This window comes from Formica exsecta, unplaced genomic scaffold (genome assembly GCF_003651465.1).
Source record: "Formica exsecta isolate Colony F162 unplaced genomic scaffold, ASM365146v1 scaffold314, whole genome shotgun sequence".
NCBI lineage: Eukaryota > Metazoa > Arthropoda > Insecta > Hymenoptera > Formicidae > Formica > Formica exsecta.
Window position 1 is genome coordinate 1,585,261 of NW_021850397.1, and position 19,419 is coordinate 1,604,679.

The 19,419-nt window shown below is 37.5% G+C and overlaps 2 protein-coding genes across 3 annotated transcripts in view; one reads left to right on the forward strand and one right to left on the reverse strand.

Annotated features, from left to right (window-relative positions):
• The window catches only part of LOC115237891 (probable JmjC domain-containing histone demethylation protein 2C), a 304,898-nt gene extending 291,258 nt beyond the window's left edge, over window positions 1-13,640 (reverse strand). Inside the window, exon 1 of the mRNA XM_029811255.1 lies at window positions 13,394-13,640. Coding sequence (XP_029667115.1) covers window positions 13,394-13,549 — 156 coding nt within the window. The 5' untranslated portion in view covers window positions 13,550-13,640. The remainder of the gene's footprint in view (window positions 1-13,393) is intronic.
• A 3,047-nt stretch (window positions 13,641-16,687) lies between these two features.
• LOC115237871 overlaps window positions 16,688-19,419 on the forward strand; it is a 32,119-nt gene continuing 29,387 nt past the window's right edge. Inside the window, exon 1 of one of the 2 annotated variants that reach the window (XM_029811224.1) lies at window positions 16,688-16,997. In XM_029811224.1, coding sequence (XP_029667084.1) covers window positions 16,966-16,997 — 32 coding nt within the window. In that variant the 5' untranslated portion in view covers window positions 16,688-16,965. The other variant, XM_029811220.1, reaches the window with a different exon arrangement.

Here is a 19,419-nt window from a genome sequence, read left to right on the forward strand (position 1 = left end):
TCTTCCGATTGCAAAAACTTTACTCGTCGAAAACAGGGTTTGCACGATTGTTTGTTCGGACGGTTAAGATTCGTAAATAGATGACAGAATTTAAAGAAGTATCGAAATTAAAAGAACTATAAACCAGATCATATCAAATTTATTTTCGAGTTAATCGAATATATGAAGTTGACTTATTTCTATCGAAAACTTCAACCGTATTTATCAATGCAATCATCTCGCTTTGTATATTCTCGATATAATTAATAAAAATCAATAGTGTAAATGTACAATGAGAAGAACTATTGTGAGAACTAGAGAGAATAGGCACGTAACACTCGAAAAAAGTACTGAAGAGCATTCGACCCGAATTTTAAAACCATCCTTGATCTAATTTTACGTACGAGTGTAATGTCATCGTTTTCATTGTAGTGAAAAACGTGCTCAAAACCTTGCGCTGAAAGACGCACATTCTAGATTGATACGGAGGTTTACAATCTCGCGAACGCTTTGCGGTGTTATTTCGCGATTTTCAAAAGTCACGCATCTACGCAATTCGTGAGATCTCTGTCTTAACGACGTCGACAACAGAAGGCGCATAAAATACGAGGGCAAAGAGGTCGACAAGATAAGTTAAGCAACGAGCGATAAGTTATCGTTATCGTAGCAGGTCGGCGCGGTATTTGGCACGCTTTCAGATAGACAAATGAAATCAAGAGAGTCGGCGACATAAGATTTTGTCAGATTTCACGATATATACATATATATAGACTACACGAGGTGTAAATAATTCGATTAATCAGAAATTAAAAAATTCAAACGGGTAACAACAAAGTATAAACGATAACGATTTTATTCCGAAATGCGCGCGTTTTTTTTCGTTATCTACAGAATCTAAATTTTGTTAAAAATAAAATTACCGTGTAAAACAGAAAAATATAATTATGATTATAAAAATAAATCGTTAAAAAAATTTGTCGTTTAAAAAAAATACAAGATATCAAATTTATAGCGTACGGTGCACAAGATAAAATATTTTTTTCAAAATTTATTTATATAAAAAAATATACATATTTTTCTATTTAAATCAGAAAGATTGCGTATACTACGTGGAGATACGTAGTTACAAATGCATATTTTAAATATTAAATGTGCAATTAAATGTATGCCGATTAAAATATGCCACGAGGATTCTGATAATTAATTATTCATAGAACCTGAATTTTAAACACAAATCTGTTTTCATTCAAGCATGAGTGCAAATTGCATCACTTATATGCACAAGTCATCGTGCTTTCGGGAAAAAAAAAAGACGTTTATATGTTAAATTTATGCCAGAATATGTTTAATCCGGTCATCCTTGAAAAGAGCACGTGTACTGGGATAAGATGATATGGGAAATCCATACGATTTACCAATGACTTAATCTTAATTTAAACTTTGTATAATATTGGCGCAGATTTTATTTGTAAGACAGCACATAATGTGTCGATATTAATCGGGGAAATTATCGAAGATAGAGTTCTATGGAAGGAGAAGATCAATAAATTTATAGATTTCGTTAAATGCTACGCGCGCGAGCACATATTACACTATACTATATATGTATACGTGCTATTCAATTTTAATACAATGACAATATACGAGTACATGCTTCTCGTTAATGCGCGCATAATGTATATAAGCTCGCATAATGCATAGACTTGCATACTCGATTCTAGAACCACGCTCGCGCGACATTAAAGGTTTCGAACCTCGTGGCACAAAATGTCACGATAGTATCGTAGACTCCTCACATTATTCGAGAGAAAGAGAGAAAGAGATAAAGAAATTTTAAATATAAAAATATATTAAAAGCGAATGTAATATGTGTTGTATGCAATTCATTCGTTTCGTCCTGCGAGGAGACAGCTATGAACCGCATTATTTATATTCACAGTGATATTCACAATAGAACATTGATCGACAGAAAGAGAAAAAATAACGAGGAAACAAAAGATCCTCGATTATCTTTATTTCAATTTCTTTCTTTCCGCTTTATGCGATTTCAGAAAAAAATGAAATTCTGTTCTATAGTTATGCGCGATATAAATCGAGTTGTCTTTCTCTCTCTTCTCTCTTTCTCCTCGAATATCTCAAACTTTAATCACTTTTTTCAAGTGTAAAGAAAGAGATCTCGAGTGATTTCCAGTATATTTTATAACAATACGTAGCAATTTTTTATAAAATTATTTGAATCCTTTGTTTTAAAGCCAGTCGCGTTTCAATGTAAATATGTTAATAAAAATATTTCAAAATTTTTGAACTTGATTTTGAATGACAGACTGTTTTGTCGATTTGTGAAAGTATTTCTTGATAAATACAAGTAAACTTTACTTTTTCAAATTTTTATAATTCGAGGTTTAATTGCAAAGATATTTTATGGTAAATGTTAAAAATCACGATGAAAGAAATGTTCCATCACATCCAAGAATTTTTCAAAGAAAAATCTGGCTCATCAAATACATCAAAGAATGCCATTGAAATTAAAATCAGAAGTTGTAAAATATTCTTATGAAGCAAAAATATAGCTTTTCTTATGCTAATATTAGAACTCTCAGGCGTCATCGAAACTGCATACGAGATTTCGAAGATATTTTCGCAAGACCACAAGTGTCACAGAGATGTTGTGACAAGGCAATACCACTACATTCCGTTTTCCCAAAGCCAGTCGAAGCTTGACAATTCAACATTACGACAGCACCTGTCTCTATACAATGCCACGTGAGGACGAGCCGTCACGAGCAATCAACGCAAAGGCGAATCTACCAGTCGCAACCTTGAAGAGGGTCATGTCTCGCAGACATCGTGTCATCGGGTTTCCCCCTCTCTCTCTCTCTCTCTCTCTCTCTCTCTCTCTCATTTTCTCTCTCGCGTCAATTTGCGTTGTCTTCGGCGCCATGCATGCCGAAGATTCGCGGTGAGCTGGCCTCGCTTGTCAGAATCTTCCAGATGCCGCGGTGCGTCTCGCGTCGAGGTGCAAAAGCAGAACAGAAGAGGATGGGAGAGGGACGGGGGAGGTAGCGACAAAGAGAAGAAGAGCATCGCGCTAGAAGGCAGCAGGACTGGATGGTAAAACGGGCGGAGGATGGACGGTGTTTGGTTGTTTGTAGAATCTGGGTGAGTGACCTGGGTCCCCGGCTGGCGGTTGGTCGCCGGGTATGCCAGGGGAACCTGTTTTCTCGGCCGTCTCCGTCTCTTCCTCTCGTCCCTCTCTACCCGATACTCTCTTCTCAGTCTGCCTCTCACTCCGTTCCTCCCGATGAGCCGGCCGTCCCGCCGGCCCGCCGCCGCTCGCTATACGCCTCCGTTCCTCGCTCTCTCGCGAGCTGAAAACGGGTCGCGAATTGTGCCCGAGCGCGATTTTCACGGCATTGTTCGCACGTGTGATGGAGACGTTTGATATTCGGAAATATTTTTCGCGGGATGTATAAAGAGAGAAGGAGATGAGGAGATGCAGAGAGAAAGAGAGGAAAGGCATTCCACACCGTTAGAGAGACGCGATCATCTGGGTCGTGATGATCCGGGTGAAAGTGCTGAGCTAACGGGAACGGTTCTTCCCTCCTAGATATCGATGCGAAAATGCATACGGAGTACAATTTAACTCGCGGGATATGCTAGAGTATATTAGAGAACAATAGAATATAGCTAAAATTTGCTAAAAAGATGATATATGTGTATGTGAATGTGATAATGAACAAAATTTATAACAAATAAAAAATCGAGCTTGGCTACAAATAAATCAAATTTCTTTCATAAACTTTTCTATCGTAACAACTTCTATCATAAATTATAAATCGTCTGAAAAATATTCTGATGTAATTTTAAAATAATGCACATTTTCCTCGTTATCTTAACATGAGACAAAGGAGCTTGAGACTTTCGCATTCCTCATCGCGATATCAAAGAACCTTTGCCCGAATCGGTTATGTATGTCCGGCGGCCAATTCTATAGCGGTACGGGTCCAGACGAGCGCGTAGGTGTATAGGTGACGCATATACAGGTGTGCAATCCGTCTGCGCTGTCTACGACACGCGAAGTAACGAATGCATATACCGTGGTACGCGCTTAGGGATTATGCAAGCGAGTCCGCTTTCTACGTGGGCTTAGAATCTGGGTCGGACACAAAGTCATTGTTTACAACAACCGACCATTGGATAGATAGATTCGCGCTCGCGAACGCGACTGTGTCTTTCAAGTATTTCGCACAAATATCATAAATTCCCGATTTTTCAAGTGCGTCACATAAATGATAATACCGAATGTATACGTTAATTCTAAAGAAAGTGAATAAATTGTTGTTAATACAAATTATATTCAAGCAGAAATTATTTAATATACATGTATGTATATTAAATAATTGATGTCCGACGTGACTTTCCTTTATTATTCGGCAAATTCGTCAAATCTTCGAAAGAAAAATAATATAATGCGTGACGTATATTTGTTCTCTCTATGGGTACACTCTCATTCAAGATATTGTTTTTGTAAACCAAAACCAGTAAAACGTCACGCGATAGGGTTAAAGACCCGTTATCGCGTGATTCTCTGTCAGTGACTACTCGCGATGATATCGATTGTTAGAGTACATGTCCGAATAACTTAGGCTTACGATTAATCCGCGGTAATTTAAATTAATTTACGTTGCTTAATTTAATTATTGAACCGCCACATACAAACGCGTGCTTTTTTTATATGTATAATAACATTATACATACACAATATAGATGTAAGATAGAAAAAAACTGGATTAATCAGAATTAGTGATAATCAATACTGAATCGAATCTAGCAGTTCCATGACGTGAGAAGCTTTCGCAAAATGAAAAATATATATTCATGGAGAAACACCATTTTCTCGGATTGGTCAAGCAGGAAACCCGCTGAAGAATTATTTCGTATGTATCAAATAACGAAAGTGGCACAACATAGTCGCAGTGTGGGCGATTCATTGCGTAATAATATTGACGAACTACAAACGAGCGAAATATTTCTATTGCGCAGAGATAATCGCCTACAAAGCTGGAGAAAGAGAGAGAGAGAGAGAGAGAGAGAAAGAGAGAAATCGAGAGAGAAAGAGACATTTTCTTTTCCCTTTTGGTGATCCACTTAACATAAATCAATATTTTATTTTCTTCTTTCTATATGTATAAGCACACATTTTTGTGAGCTTATAGTATAATACATTATATTATATTGGATGATTGCATAAGTTCGTGCCCGATTTTCATAGATGGCATTAAGTTACTGCATGGCGGAATTCTATTGTTTTCGTGTGGTAATTGTTGCTTACACCGAATAGATGACGTTGTCTTATGTCAATTTAGCGTCAGACATTGTTCAGATAAGTCCATTTGTGCATAAGAGAAATCATTAAAAATGGAGAACGAAAAGGTGCATTTGCGGCATGTAATGTTACATGAATTTCGGAAAGGCGTGAGTGTTGGGATTGCACAAAAAAATATTCAAACAGTTTATTTGGACCGCGCTCCTGCTCTCCGAACAGTCAAAAAGTGGTTTGGCAGATTTCGAAATGGTGATTTCAACATGGAGGATCAAACCCGCTCTGGACGGCCTTCTGGCATTGATGATGACATTGTGCATGCCTTAGTGAAAAGAAACCCAAGGATTACAACTGAAGATATTGCTAAGAGGCTGAACATCGATAATTAAACCGCTTTTCGTCATTTAAAAAAACTTGGATACGTTTCCAAGCTTGATACATGGGTGCCGCATCTCCTGACTGAAAGGAATAAGCTAAACCGTATGACTGTGGCTCTTTCTCTTCTCGAGCGTAACAAAAAAGAGCCTTTTTTAGATCGAATGGTAACAGGCGATGAAAAGTGGATTCTCTACAAAAACGTACAGCAAAAGAGGACATGGAAAACAGCAGCTGAAGGAGCAGAACCCGTAGCAAAGGCTGGCTTGCATCCGATGAAGGTGTTGCTGTGTGTTTGGTGGGAACGCAAGGGAATTATTTACTTTGAGCGAACTTATGCAATCACCTGATATAATAAATTCTTTATTCACTTTTACTCTTCTTTTACTTTATTCATTTTTTTCTTCTTTTTAATTTAAAATAAACATTTTAATTTAACAAAAAAATAAACGTTTGTCTACATAAAAAATAAAAATTTATTGTGTTATCACACGTAATGTTCTCTCTTTTTTTATTCTATTAGAATATTTTTATTTTATTATGTCGTTAAAAACGACCGATAGCGATAGGGTCCTCGATGCAATAACGGGATTGGAACTAAACAGCTACTTGGCATGACGAATATCTGTCGAGAGAAACTAATTCATTGAATATTTGTCAAGAAACACTAACACGTGCGACATTCCGCGCGAAGAATCGTTCGAAGTTTCTTGATTTTCACGTTTAAATATGAACATAAACACAAAAATTCATTCAACAATTCGATAATTGAAGCTATGTATGCAAATTCGATATTAGAACCACATGTAATATCTAATTAAAATGTAGATTAATTGTAAGATCCACTTTCTATACACGTCAGTGACCGATTTCTCAATCTCTATATTTCATCTTTCCTTATTTGCGACACTTAGGTATAAAAGCAGTTTTTACTTTACGTACATATATGCATGTTCTTATATTATGCAGCTTATTGGTACTACACGTAATGGCAAAGTAAGAGATGTGGAGAATATTTTCTGTACTTTTTGAAAAAATCAAATAAATAAAATTTTAAAAATTAAAAAAGTATTGCTATTTATATATTATAAATTTAATTTAATAAAGAACTATGAAAATCGCCATTAAGCAATATAAAACAATAATTAAACAATATATATTCTTTGTTTTTTTAATAAAAATTTTAGATTTAAAAGAATATATGTCTCTTCGTGATTTCTAACGATCCGGCAATAATGATACGTTCTAGTTTTGATTAATCCTATCAATTGATCACATACACATGGTACACACGTCTCTCAATCTCGGTAATTTCGTCATGTTTCGGTATAGATCGCGGAACGCTGCCAGAGTGATTACGCGAGAAATGAAGACACCGATCATTTGTCAGAACGCGCGCACAGACCGCCGTATATTAAGCACCTGTGGTCCGTGGAAAACTCATCGACTGTGTCTAATTGTATGACGCGGGAGACGGACAAATTGCGGGATTACAAAATAACGCCCGGTAATGCGAACATGTATGGTGCAAATGCCGCGTGTTACACAGTAGCGCAATGCATCTGTCGTCCCTTTGTTGTGTTGTGAGCTTTAAGGCGTATACGGTGTACAAAGAACCGTCAGGTTTCATGATTATGTGAAATCATTCGCGACCGATCGCATCCATGCGTTCCAAACCGCGATCTAATTCAACGTAAATAATAATCATTCTACATAGCGAAGTGCAAGGAGAAACCCGGACGCTCGCGGAATCGGTTTCGCAATACCGTATGTAAGTTACCTTCGGACACGAAAAAGAGAGACCATTATTTCATGACAGCGCAATATCAATTTTACCATTTGCAAAAAAAAAAACAAAAAACGAAAAACGAAAAAGCCAACAATATTGATCGTTCAACGTTGCCGAAGAGAGCAACATGCTTATTATCGTCTGCTAATTTATTTTCTAAAATTTTCATTTACGTATGATTGAATCAGTTCGAATAATATATTTTTATCAATCTCTATTTTATAAATGTAATATTTTACTTTTCTATTCTAATCTGCAAATCTAAAACACAATTTCATACTAGCAATATTAAATATACAGTAGAAATGTTTAATTAATTAATTATTGATGAGACTCTGCTTTCAATGCAATTTTTCACACAGATATTTATCTCAGGCTTTTGTCATCTCGGCGATAAGCATAAATAATAAAGAACTAAAAGAATCTTGACGTTTCTTATAAAGGTTCTCAGATATTGTCATAAAATCACTATTGCAAAATTAGATAAATTATAAACGTACGCTGTATATGCAATATTAAAAAGAATGAAATAAAATTAATAAAATAATTAATTAATTAATTTAATTAATTTCACATTTAAAAAATTGGAAAATATTATAAAGAGAACACTATTTTTCTATTTTCTTACTTCCATTTTTGCAGTAGTTTAATTTAAAATACATGCTTTTATGCTCTAGTCTAATTTCGATTTCTGGAAAAAATCTACCTTTAAAATGTTTAATTTTTTGAATAAAAATTCTAAGATAATTAACAACGTCTTCGTTGAAATTACAAAGTCAATTCTTCAAAGAAGGAAATGTAATTTCTTCGATATAATCAAAACCGCCGTCACATATACAAGGAAAATTCGTTTTTCTACTGTTGCGAATTCACAATGTATTCATAACTTGCAAGGAAAGTAAGAAAGTGCAAACAGTGAATAATACGTTAGGCATTAAAGCGATACAAGGAGTTCATTGCGAATGGTATGACCATGACTTTACTGACTTTTTTCCCGATAAGATAAGATAGAATGCAACATGCGTTCATGAAAAAATAACATTTCGTAACTTAAAAAGAATCTTTGCGTAGAATGCGACACACACAGATACGCGTGCACGATGCACGCGCAAGCACGCGTTTATTTCTGTTGAGACACACAAACGTGTCATTTATTCTAAAAGCGATGTCTGAAAAATCGAAAATCTCGTTTGTATCTTATCAGAAGTTGCAATGTTTCAAAACCGGAGACTTACATCGTATTAAAATAAATAATAAATCTCTCGAAAAGTTCGCCGGGACCCGTTTCGCACGTGCGAGTGTTATCGTCGGTCACTGAATTTACCTGATACCCCCGTCCGTTTTGACCCGAAATTTCCCCCGCAATTTTCAACGGTAACGAAACATCGCCCCGCTATACAAATTATGCGAAAGTGTTGGGTACATAGTACGTGGCCGGCACGCGGTTTCGCGAACCGCAAATTTCAGGGTCTGTAGCACGATCGCGAGTTTTCGATAATTCAGGGGTACCACCGCCACGTTTCTGGTCCCTGCAACAGTTCCCCCTTCATCCCTGGTGGTCCAAATTTCCCCCTGTCCCTCCCGGAATTTCTTCCTGACCAATGTACCATCCCGCATAACCGCGTTACCGCGGCGTTTCTCACCAGGCACTTCGTACATTTCGTGCACCAAATATAACGGTGCTTCTTCGAAGATGTAGCAGGTGCGCGAAGAAAGCTGCATTAAAACAATAGGAAGGTTTATATATCAAAATTATCGTCATAATACATTTTCGTACCAAGAAAACCAGTTTTACTTGAATAGACATTTTCCGAAAGATTGTTCACAATAGAATGGAGTATATTTCGAAAAATAATTGAAAAAAGTTATAAAAAATACATTCTAATTATCAAAAACAGATTTGTGAAATAGCGAAAGTAATAATACAACAATAATATAGTTCACCAAAAATTTTAAACTTTTTATATGTGAGATATCTGAATGAAAATGATTATTAATTCTTGATAATTTTTCTCTCTAAACAGATAATTATATAATTATAATTCTTTGTTTTTTTAGCTTGTGATCCACAAATCAATTTTATGTTTTGAATATATTAATCTATTGATAAAGAGCTCGAAAAATATCTTTCCTTTTTTTTAAGTTTCCCAATATTTATGGATAAAGCAAATTTTTCTATAAATACTCGAATTACTTTGAATTGCATCGAATGAATCTTCTTAAGGGATCCGATGTATATAATTTCGAACAAAATCGCTAATCAGAATAAAAAACTATTTTATATAATTACATACTACGTCTCTCACATTTCATTGTCATCCTGCGATTTATAGTGCATTGTTGAGTTATGCATCATTTCATGTCTAAAGTTAGCAAAGAGAAGTTTCAAGGTGACGAGCGCGCGAGTCTCATACTAGTACGTCCTTATCGATAAAATACCTATTTTCTACGCGTTCGATATTTCAACGACTTGTCAATACTTCAAGGTGCTTCTCTTTATCGTCGACACTATCGACATACAAAGGCAGAGAGTGAGAGAGACAGGAAAGAAAACAACAATTTTTTTCTTCGAGAAAAACAATTTTACTTACTTCGGATACCTTTCACATTAGGATTATCATTTGCCAGAATTAAAATAAAGATGACTCGATAACTTTCACCTTGCACCTCCGATGAAACTGGAAGGGCTTCTCATCAACCACAGGATTATCTACGAGCCAAAAAACGCGAAAGCACTTATCAAGTCGAGAAAACCGGAAAGCGGACTCGTCTGCGCGGCGATGACCCCGGAATATTTAATGGCGTTTGTAGTCGTTGATCCTTTAGAGCGGCAAATACTAAACAGATGTCAACTAAATTCACTCCGGGTGACGTCCGGATGCTCCTTGGCGCCGCGATAAATTCGCAGACGCCGCAAGGGTCATTAGGGATAGTTGAAACCGGGCGACCCGTTAATGAGTCCCGCGAATAAATACTGGTATTATTAACTCCGAGTGTCGGAGATCGATCGATTGCATCGCAACTGACAACCGGTGCCGGGTTGGATAAATGACGTAGTTTACGGAAGGAATATTTGAACCGTGGGATAATGTGCAAAGAATTTTCAGTATATAGTTAACGTGGTTTATACTTGTTAAATTTTTTAAAATTCTTTAAGAATGAGAAGACCCATATGAAATGTATTATTAATACTGACAAAATAAGTAAAACTAGAAAGTTTTTTATTAAATTTTAAATTTAATAGTTTACACGTACATATTACTAATAAAAATATGTCGGATAATAATTTTTTTTAGATATTTTACGCATATTTTGCGTAGATAATTTAAACAGATAATTAAGAAGAAATAACTGCTGATATTTATTTTTCATTTAGATAAAATATCTAGATCAGTTTGAGTATTATAGACAAAAACTATATGTAAATGACTAACAATTTTAATAATCTTTATTATCCATTATAAAAAGACGATTCTTCGTGAAATTGCAAATATTTATTAATTATAATAATGGTTCGCTCAAAATACTTTCTCTTTATTTTTACTTCGCGGAAAATCATCAACAACGCGAAATGCAAATCATGAATATATGTTAAATACATTGCTAATGGACAATTCGCAAATGTACATATATATATATATATATATATATATATATATTAATTACAACATTAATGCATTACAGTAATCTAAAATAAAACTTGTTCAGATACTCAAGTGATACTGACAGAATTGTATTTAACTTTCTCTTGCTCCCTTATTATGTTAAAATAATATTTTAATATAAATATAACAATATTTTTTATGTGTATTATATTTCTCATAATACATGTCAACATTCTCAAACTATAGCAATCTTTCTCTGCTATAATATATATAACTGAGATTTTAATATTTTTCTGCGAAAACATCTCGATAATTATGCTGGTAATTATTATAATAATACATAAGTAAATTAATGTTATCGTCATCGAGATAATTGTTTCATTGGCCAATGAGTGGTATCCGAGGACAACTGTTTCGTAAGAGATAAGTACTGCCACTAAAGTGGTACTCCGAATTAATTTTGCGCGCGCATGTCTGAGTGTTCCAAAATTCGATTCGTTGTGTAATCAAACCGCGAAGATGACTGTTCGAATGCGCGATTTATTCGGATCAAAATTCAGCATTATGAATTTCATCGTTGTAAAGCAATGGAAAAATCAGCTTGCAAGGTCGAGATTTTCCGAGATTTCACGCTCTACCGGCATAATAATCTGCGGTCTTTGGCTACAGGGTATAATTGGCAAATATTACTGGCAAAGTAACGCGGAAAATGTACGTCGAGTGTACAGGCACCGTGCTCGCGGATGTATGTGTGTCTGTTTGTATTTGGCGTTGATACGTAAGTTGCCAATGTCCTCGGAAACTGAAATAGTTGTGACTCGATATAAAAAGAAAAAAGAACTGACAGGTAAACCTACGTAATTATATCAACCGACAACCGCGAATCCTTCGAGCATGAATTCTTTTGTGTTCAAGCTTTAAAATTTGTAATTATAAAAGATTAGATCTATATGTGAGATATTTTTAAAAATATGTGCAATCTATGTAGATCACGAAATTTTAACGCCTCAACAAATTTTATTTTAATATATTGGTAAAAGATTCTGATCTAATTTTTAAATTCATCTTGGCTTATTATATTGACGATTAAAACATTGATGGTTATTGATAATAATGATATTGATATAATACCATTAGAAACTTGCCGTTTTGTAAACATTGCGATTTAATAATGAAGCCAACTTCCAATAATTGCGTTTCCGCACGTAAAAAATAGCCACGCATGATAATATGTAATATTATATTATATAAATAATATGCAATTTTATTATATGAATTATATATATATATGAATAAAATATGCAATTCTATGATCATATAAATTCGAGATATATCGAAATTTGCATAAAATATCAAACATATTGTACTTGTAAAGTATTTCGATAGATATCAGCGATTTTAAATCTATTGTCTAAGATACGTGACATCCGAAAAATATCCTTTGAAAATATGCAAACATTTATATAACTGCATTGCATTAAAAAACATAGACATCAAGCAGCTATCGCATCATCAAATTACTTTACAAGAACGTTTATTCAATTTATTTATCTCGAATATATGTCTCTTGCTGAGACAAGTTACAAGAAAATCCTCAATATTATATTTATGTGCAAATATTTATAAAATTATAATTCTTAGAAATATGCATCTACGCTGAGATCGATGGTAATTTCATTATAATCTTTTCACAAAAATCAAAAATATTCACAATTAATAATATATATAACGTAGATATTATTCGCTATTCGGAATTTACTCTCTCATCGTCTGTAATAACGATAATTTCAATTGAAATATCGTGATATATCATTGCATCGTTTTCAAAAGCGTAATATATATACAAACAATTTAATATATAATTATAATATTAGTTTATATACAGTATAATTTTTTGATAAAAGAGAGAAGAAGAGATAACTCCGAAAGAATTACGAAAATAATATTCGCGACACGATTTGTCTATTTAATATAATACACACTGTATTTGCCCGCATATTTACCATCGAACTCTACGGATTAATACGACAAATTCCATTTCTCGTAACAATAATATGTCGTTAAGATGATTCGCGGAACAATCGTCAATCGTCGAGAGTCGAGGAGCCGGCGAGCGTACTCGGGACAACGCACGAAAGGTCACGCGCTGATGTAAACACAAACGGCGCGGCGCGAGACGTCGTGTATTATGTGTACATATTATCGTCTACCCGCGGGCGAATCTATGATAACTACCGATCATCATCTCCTCTAAACGTTTTGGCGATCCGAGTTACGAGAAAAGGAAAGTATAAAAGATTCTTTTCATGGTGGATGACTCACCTGAAGATCATGACAGCCGTTATCCCTGTGACTGGCAGCACGTATCACTCCCGCACGCCAACCCCACTCACTAATCTTATTCACCTTCAGCTTGGTGAAACCACTGACCGAGAGGAACCTCTTTCCCACGATCTCCTCGCGAAACTTGTACGCCATATTACGATCGGTAGACCGCGGCGTGCCGAATCCGCGACTTGGACTTCGGATCGCCACAGCCGGGTCCGCCAGTCACCCTTTCCCTCGGCCGTCCCCCCCCCCCGCCCCCCGCGTCCCGCCGCGCGCCAGAGTAGGCGCCCCCTGTCTCCCACCCCCACTGTTCCCGCTCCTCTTCCGTCTTCTCTCTCGCTCCGCTCGCTCTCTCTCTCTCTCTCTCTCTTGCTTCCCGGCCTCCCTGTCGCCGACCCGGTTTTTCCTTCTATCCTCCGAGGAGCGTGCCTCGCCCCCAAAAACAAAAAGGAAAAACAACAACGGGCGCACGCACCGCACTGTACGAGCGGGGGAGGGGACGCGACGGCGGACACTGTCACGAGCGATCACTATTCCTCGACGGCACAAAGCAACACTCCGCGGCCGATCTCTTCCTGTCGCGCGCGATCACGAAGGGGCATTAAACAACAGAGCCATGAGGCCGATGAGGCGACGGCCGGTCACTCTCCCTATCTCGCTCCTTCCTTTACTCAACACACTCCGCACTCAGCCACTCCTTATTTCTCTTTGCGTTCGATGAACGCGCGCGCCAACGAACGAGGGACTTCTCTCCGTGAAAACAGCCACGAGACTCGTCGTTCGCGCAAACGTACCACTTCAAACGTACTCCTCTCCCTCTCTGTCCGGCGCTATCTTCTCGCCGTTCGCGTCTCACTTCACCGTGTTTTCCTGTTTTCTCTCCGCTCTCTCGACGCGCGCGCGCTTCTCTACGGCGGATTCTCCGCGCCACCGACCCAAGTGCGCGCGCACTTTTTCGTATTATCGGTATATAATATGTCCCGATACGCGCGCGATCGGTTCAAGACGACCGATGTGACGAGAGACAGAGGGAGAGGGAGAGGGAGAGAGAACGACGGCGCTTACTCTCCTGCACTGTGTGTTGACGTCCGCGCGCACGGACCCCTCGAACCGGACACACTTTCAACTTCCGGAACGCACACCAGGTGTAACACTATCGGACATCACACACTACGCGACGGTGAACGGCGGTAGCAATACCACCAACGCGGTTAACGAAAGACTCCGAACGGTACCAATGTGAACGTGAGAGTGACACATACATGACCGACTAGTGATATCGCGTAGCGCGCACTGCGGGCGGACGGCAGGGAGGCAAAGCTCCTTCCCGCGACCCGTACACCTTCCCCACGTCGCGCGCGCCTCTCCCACCAGTCTGTCAAACCTTCTCCCGCTCCGCCACGTTTCCCCACCTCCCGGCCTCTTCGCTAGTCGAGCGAGCGCGCGCTCTCTCTCCCTCCCCTATTCTTTTTCTCGGTTCCTCACCCCCACTCCGCGCCTCAACGCGGAACGTCGCGCCTCACTTCGCCGCTATCCATCGCACGAGAGACTGTCATGAAGGTAGGGTGTTCTAGACTCGTAGTACCGACTGCGAGACGCGTGGGGTCGCGCGCGCGGGTAGCGCGAGAGAGAGAGAGTGATATATACCGTTGCAGGGTGGTGGGCGCCTAGGGGGGAGTCGTGGTTGCCTATATCTTCTCTCACCGCGTGTGTGCGACACGCATCTTCAAGTACTGTACTGTACTCACTTATCGACATACATATGCCGCATATAACCCCCGAGTTTTTTCAGCGTTTTCCGTTTTTTCCTTCTTCTTCAGGCGGATGAGCGAATATTTCTCCCCTGAAAATGCACATTTTTATTTTTTGGTAATAGGAATAATTAAGAGAAAGAGTTTTCTAGTAATTTTTGGTTCGATTTTTAAAGCACGTTTGTTATATCATAAATGTTCGATATAAAATCATCTGATTTATTTACAAGACGATATTTTATTCTTAATATTATAAAATCATAACTCGGATGATGAAATGAAAATCTTATACTGTAATATGTATAGTTATATCGTAATATATAATTACCGTAAGATAATCATAGAGTTGCCGCGTTCATAGTATTAGTTATACAACGATAATATTAATTACAGTTACTGATTCCATTATTTCACCGCCTCGATCGCGATTAAATCTGCACTAATGTTCCGATGTAATCACGCGCGAGGTATAAACATCTCAATTTCCGATTCCGTTAGAGCTGATTCGATTCCGTTACGGTTGATCCAGTTCTGTTAAAACTAATCTGATTCCGAAATTCCTAGATATTAATGCGAATGCAATATGGCTGACTTTCGGCTTATCTACAATATTGCGCGATTATTTGTAACACCGGAATGTTTGAGCTGCAGGTATAATTGCGTTCGAGTATTATAAGTATTAAAGGAACGAAATAAATTAATGAAAGAATCTCCTCTTCCCCTCTCCTCCCGATTTTATCGAAATTTATATACATATTTTATGTATTTTGAACACATTCGGTTTCTACGTCTTAAAATATGTGAATTTTTAAAAATTTGGAGAGGAAGTTCTTTTTATTTGCAAAGTTAGATTATTCAATGAAAATGAGTTTCTGAGCTTTTATTAATCATGCGTTATTAATATTATATCGTGCCAAATACGAAAAGCACTGGATATTCGTGGTATAAATCAAATTTTTCATTCTTCTATCTTGATATTATTCTTCTTTTTTAATGAAAAATTTATGGGAATGCGGGTAAACAAAAAAAACCTTCCTTTTATATCCTGGTATAGAAAGCTTTACGTATAATTATCAAGATTTCTAGTCAACATTTCCTCCTTTTTCACCGCAGGATTTGTGTTTGTTTGCAGTCTCGTGGTGAACCAGAAGACGTTCCGCCGATGGAATTTTCCTGTTCTTCTTCTCTCTTTTTCTGTTTTCTTATCCTAGTTTTTAGTTTTCTTTTCTCTCTCTTGTGACTGGAAAATTTGTTTGTTTACGTGCTTAGCGGGTCACCGGGAGAAAACGTTTTATGCTTGCAATTTTTGAAATCGGTGAAATGTCTGGAAAAATTTCAGTGAAATGTATTGCCTAATATAAAAAACTACGATTAATCGTACTTTAATACAGCACGTCAGTGAAATCCGTAATAGCTTAAAAAAAAAAAAAAAAATTATGAATGCTTCCAATTGTGTGGCACATCTTAAAACTTTCTCAAATTAATTAAAATTAAAATCTGATTACAAACGTTATATAGAAAAAAAAAGAACAAACAAATCGATTTAATTCATCTAATATTTATGAAGCAAGAATTTACTAGCATCATCGTCTCGATTAAATGCACTTGGTTAAACTCGCGATCTATACGGTGCTGACGCGTCACGTGATCAAAACACGCCGTGACGTCACAGCGCGCAGCAGCAAGCAGCATTCAGCCAGCTGCCAGTCCAACATGGCTGACCTGTGAGCAGCGGTGCTACAGACGGCTGTCCGCATTTAGTCGTTCGTTTCTAGCCGTTCGCGTGCGTCCCGTCGAGACGCAAGATCCGTTAATATGATATCGTCCATCGTCTCGCGTCTCGTCATGTGAGTATACGATTCGACGTCCGGCATGACCGGAAAAAACGCCGTGTGTCGACTTGGATCGACTGCGCGACTCCGAGCCATCGCCATCGTTCGCCGTCCGAGAATATCCTGTGTAGAGTTTATTTTTACTCGCACGGCGACGGCTCTACACATGTCGCCTGATGTGACGTCGCGACGCGAGATGTTTCATCCGATTCTCGCGTAAAGTGATCCCGTCGCCAACTCTGTCTTAACCGTTCGCTCGATCGGTGGTCCGTCTCTATAGATACCGCGCATATATACGTTCTTTGTGCATCTATCTCTCTCGCTCTCTTTTGTCGCTCGCTTCCGACAGTTCGCTGTTATGACAAAGGGAAGAAAATACGAAGGCTGGAATTTGACCTAGCTGGCGAGGCGATCGGATTTGTTCATCTGTCGTTGAACGATCATCGGTGAATTCTCTCTCTATCTCCCTCATGGTGGAAGATTGTGTCATCGCGTCCAGATATCGACGAGAAGCATTCCCATGTTTGGCGAGACCCTCGATACAGCGGAATCTTCGTAGTGGATACGAAGGAGTGTCGCAAGAGGCCGGAGAAGTTTAAATCGACGGAAAGAAGGAGAGGTGGAAGAAGGACGCCGTCTCGACAGAATCCGGAGCAAAGGTAAGATAATCAATGTCACTAACATTTTAATGCGCAGTCGAGAAACGGTTAACGCAACGAGAACAAAGAGTATTATTTCGTGGAAGAGATAAGGGTCTCTCGCGCGAGTGATGATAAAATTCAGATCCTTAATTAATGCGTATCGTTGAGTCAGCGCTAGAGTGAAAGCGAACGCTGGTCTTGCAACAATCTGTTGTGGTAAGGACATAACCTAACCTAACCTAACCCAACGTTTCTATCTATACGTCAAGATATACGCAATGTTACAAAACTCTAAGCATGATTATCGGTATTATCTTCGCTTACGAAAACCAGAGCAATGTATACGCAATGACGAACATGTTTTATTAAGTAATTGCGCAGGAACGTTACGGACGGATCTTTTTATATTTTTAAATGTTGATGAATTTAAAAAAAAAAATTATATAGTTGATACCTACATATATTTTTGGATGAAAAATATGCAGAAAAAATAAATAAATGATAATCTTGGACAATATCATTATCAAATTGCATAAAAATAATATGTCATTGTTATTAGTAATATTAGCAACTTGAAAACAATTTTTTTTGTTATTAATTTTAATTTATTATTTTATACATATTTAACATCACGTACCTCTTCTAAAATATTTTCTAATGTACAATCAGAGAAATGAATCGTGACAATGCTTTGTTATATGAGAAAATATAAAGGAGAGAGAGAGAGAGGGAGAGGGGGGGGGGAGGAGAGAGAGAGAGAGAGAGAGTGAGTCCAAGGATTTTTAAAATATATTGATCATGCATAAAATTTGTTAGAATCTCCCATATACATAGAAAATCTTACTTAATAATTCTTTAAATATATATCTTTTACATCAGATTGAAATAATTTCAAAAAAAGATTAAGATTAAAGTGATATTTAAGATATATTTTTCGCGCCGCGCACGCGACGAGGTTTTCAAGAACGCAAATATTGTCTCGTAATCGGAAAATAATAGAATAACGTGATCGTTCAAGCGAACCGAATGTCGAAGCAATCACGCGCGCGATAAGCGAACGATGCGTCCCGCGGCGTCAGCTGATTCGAAAACTACGTCACACAATAGCGCAGGTCGTTGCACTGTTCGCTCTCCCTCGCTAACATAAGAGGCACGTTTTGTTTACGGTGTGTCCGGCTGCGCTCGCACACTCACGCATGTCCCCGCTCGTGCGACAATGTGCGTGAACGTCCGCCCCGATCTCTCGTCGGCGACTTGTCATGTGACTCACGGTCGCACGCTGCACTTGATAATAAATTAGAACGAAACGGAGAAACGCTGGTCAGAGATCTGGCACAAGGTAAACGGCGATCGACGAATCGCGCAATTTTTCTTTTTTTTTTGTGCGATGCAGAAAACCGAAGAGAAATTTTACCAAATCTTTGGGAACAAACACGTTGATAATGATAAATGATGATAAATATTGTAAATCTCAATTTTATTGGATTTAATACTAATGATAAAACGCTATCAAAAATTATATCTTTATTTTTATCCCCTTTTTTTTTTAAACGTACAGAGTTAGTGTAAGATGATAAAATTTTGTTGTTGTAAAACTAACGAAATTAAGTTTATATCATACAGAAGACAGTTATACTATATAAATTAATAATGAGTTTTTAGTTAAAATTCAAAATGCAGCAAATAATGCCAATATTAAATATCATCGAATACAAATATAATCTTAAATGAACTTAAATTGAAAAACTCATAGACACTTTTACGCGTAAAATATTCTTATATAGAAGAAGGATTCT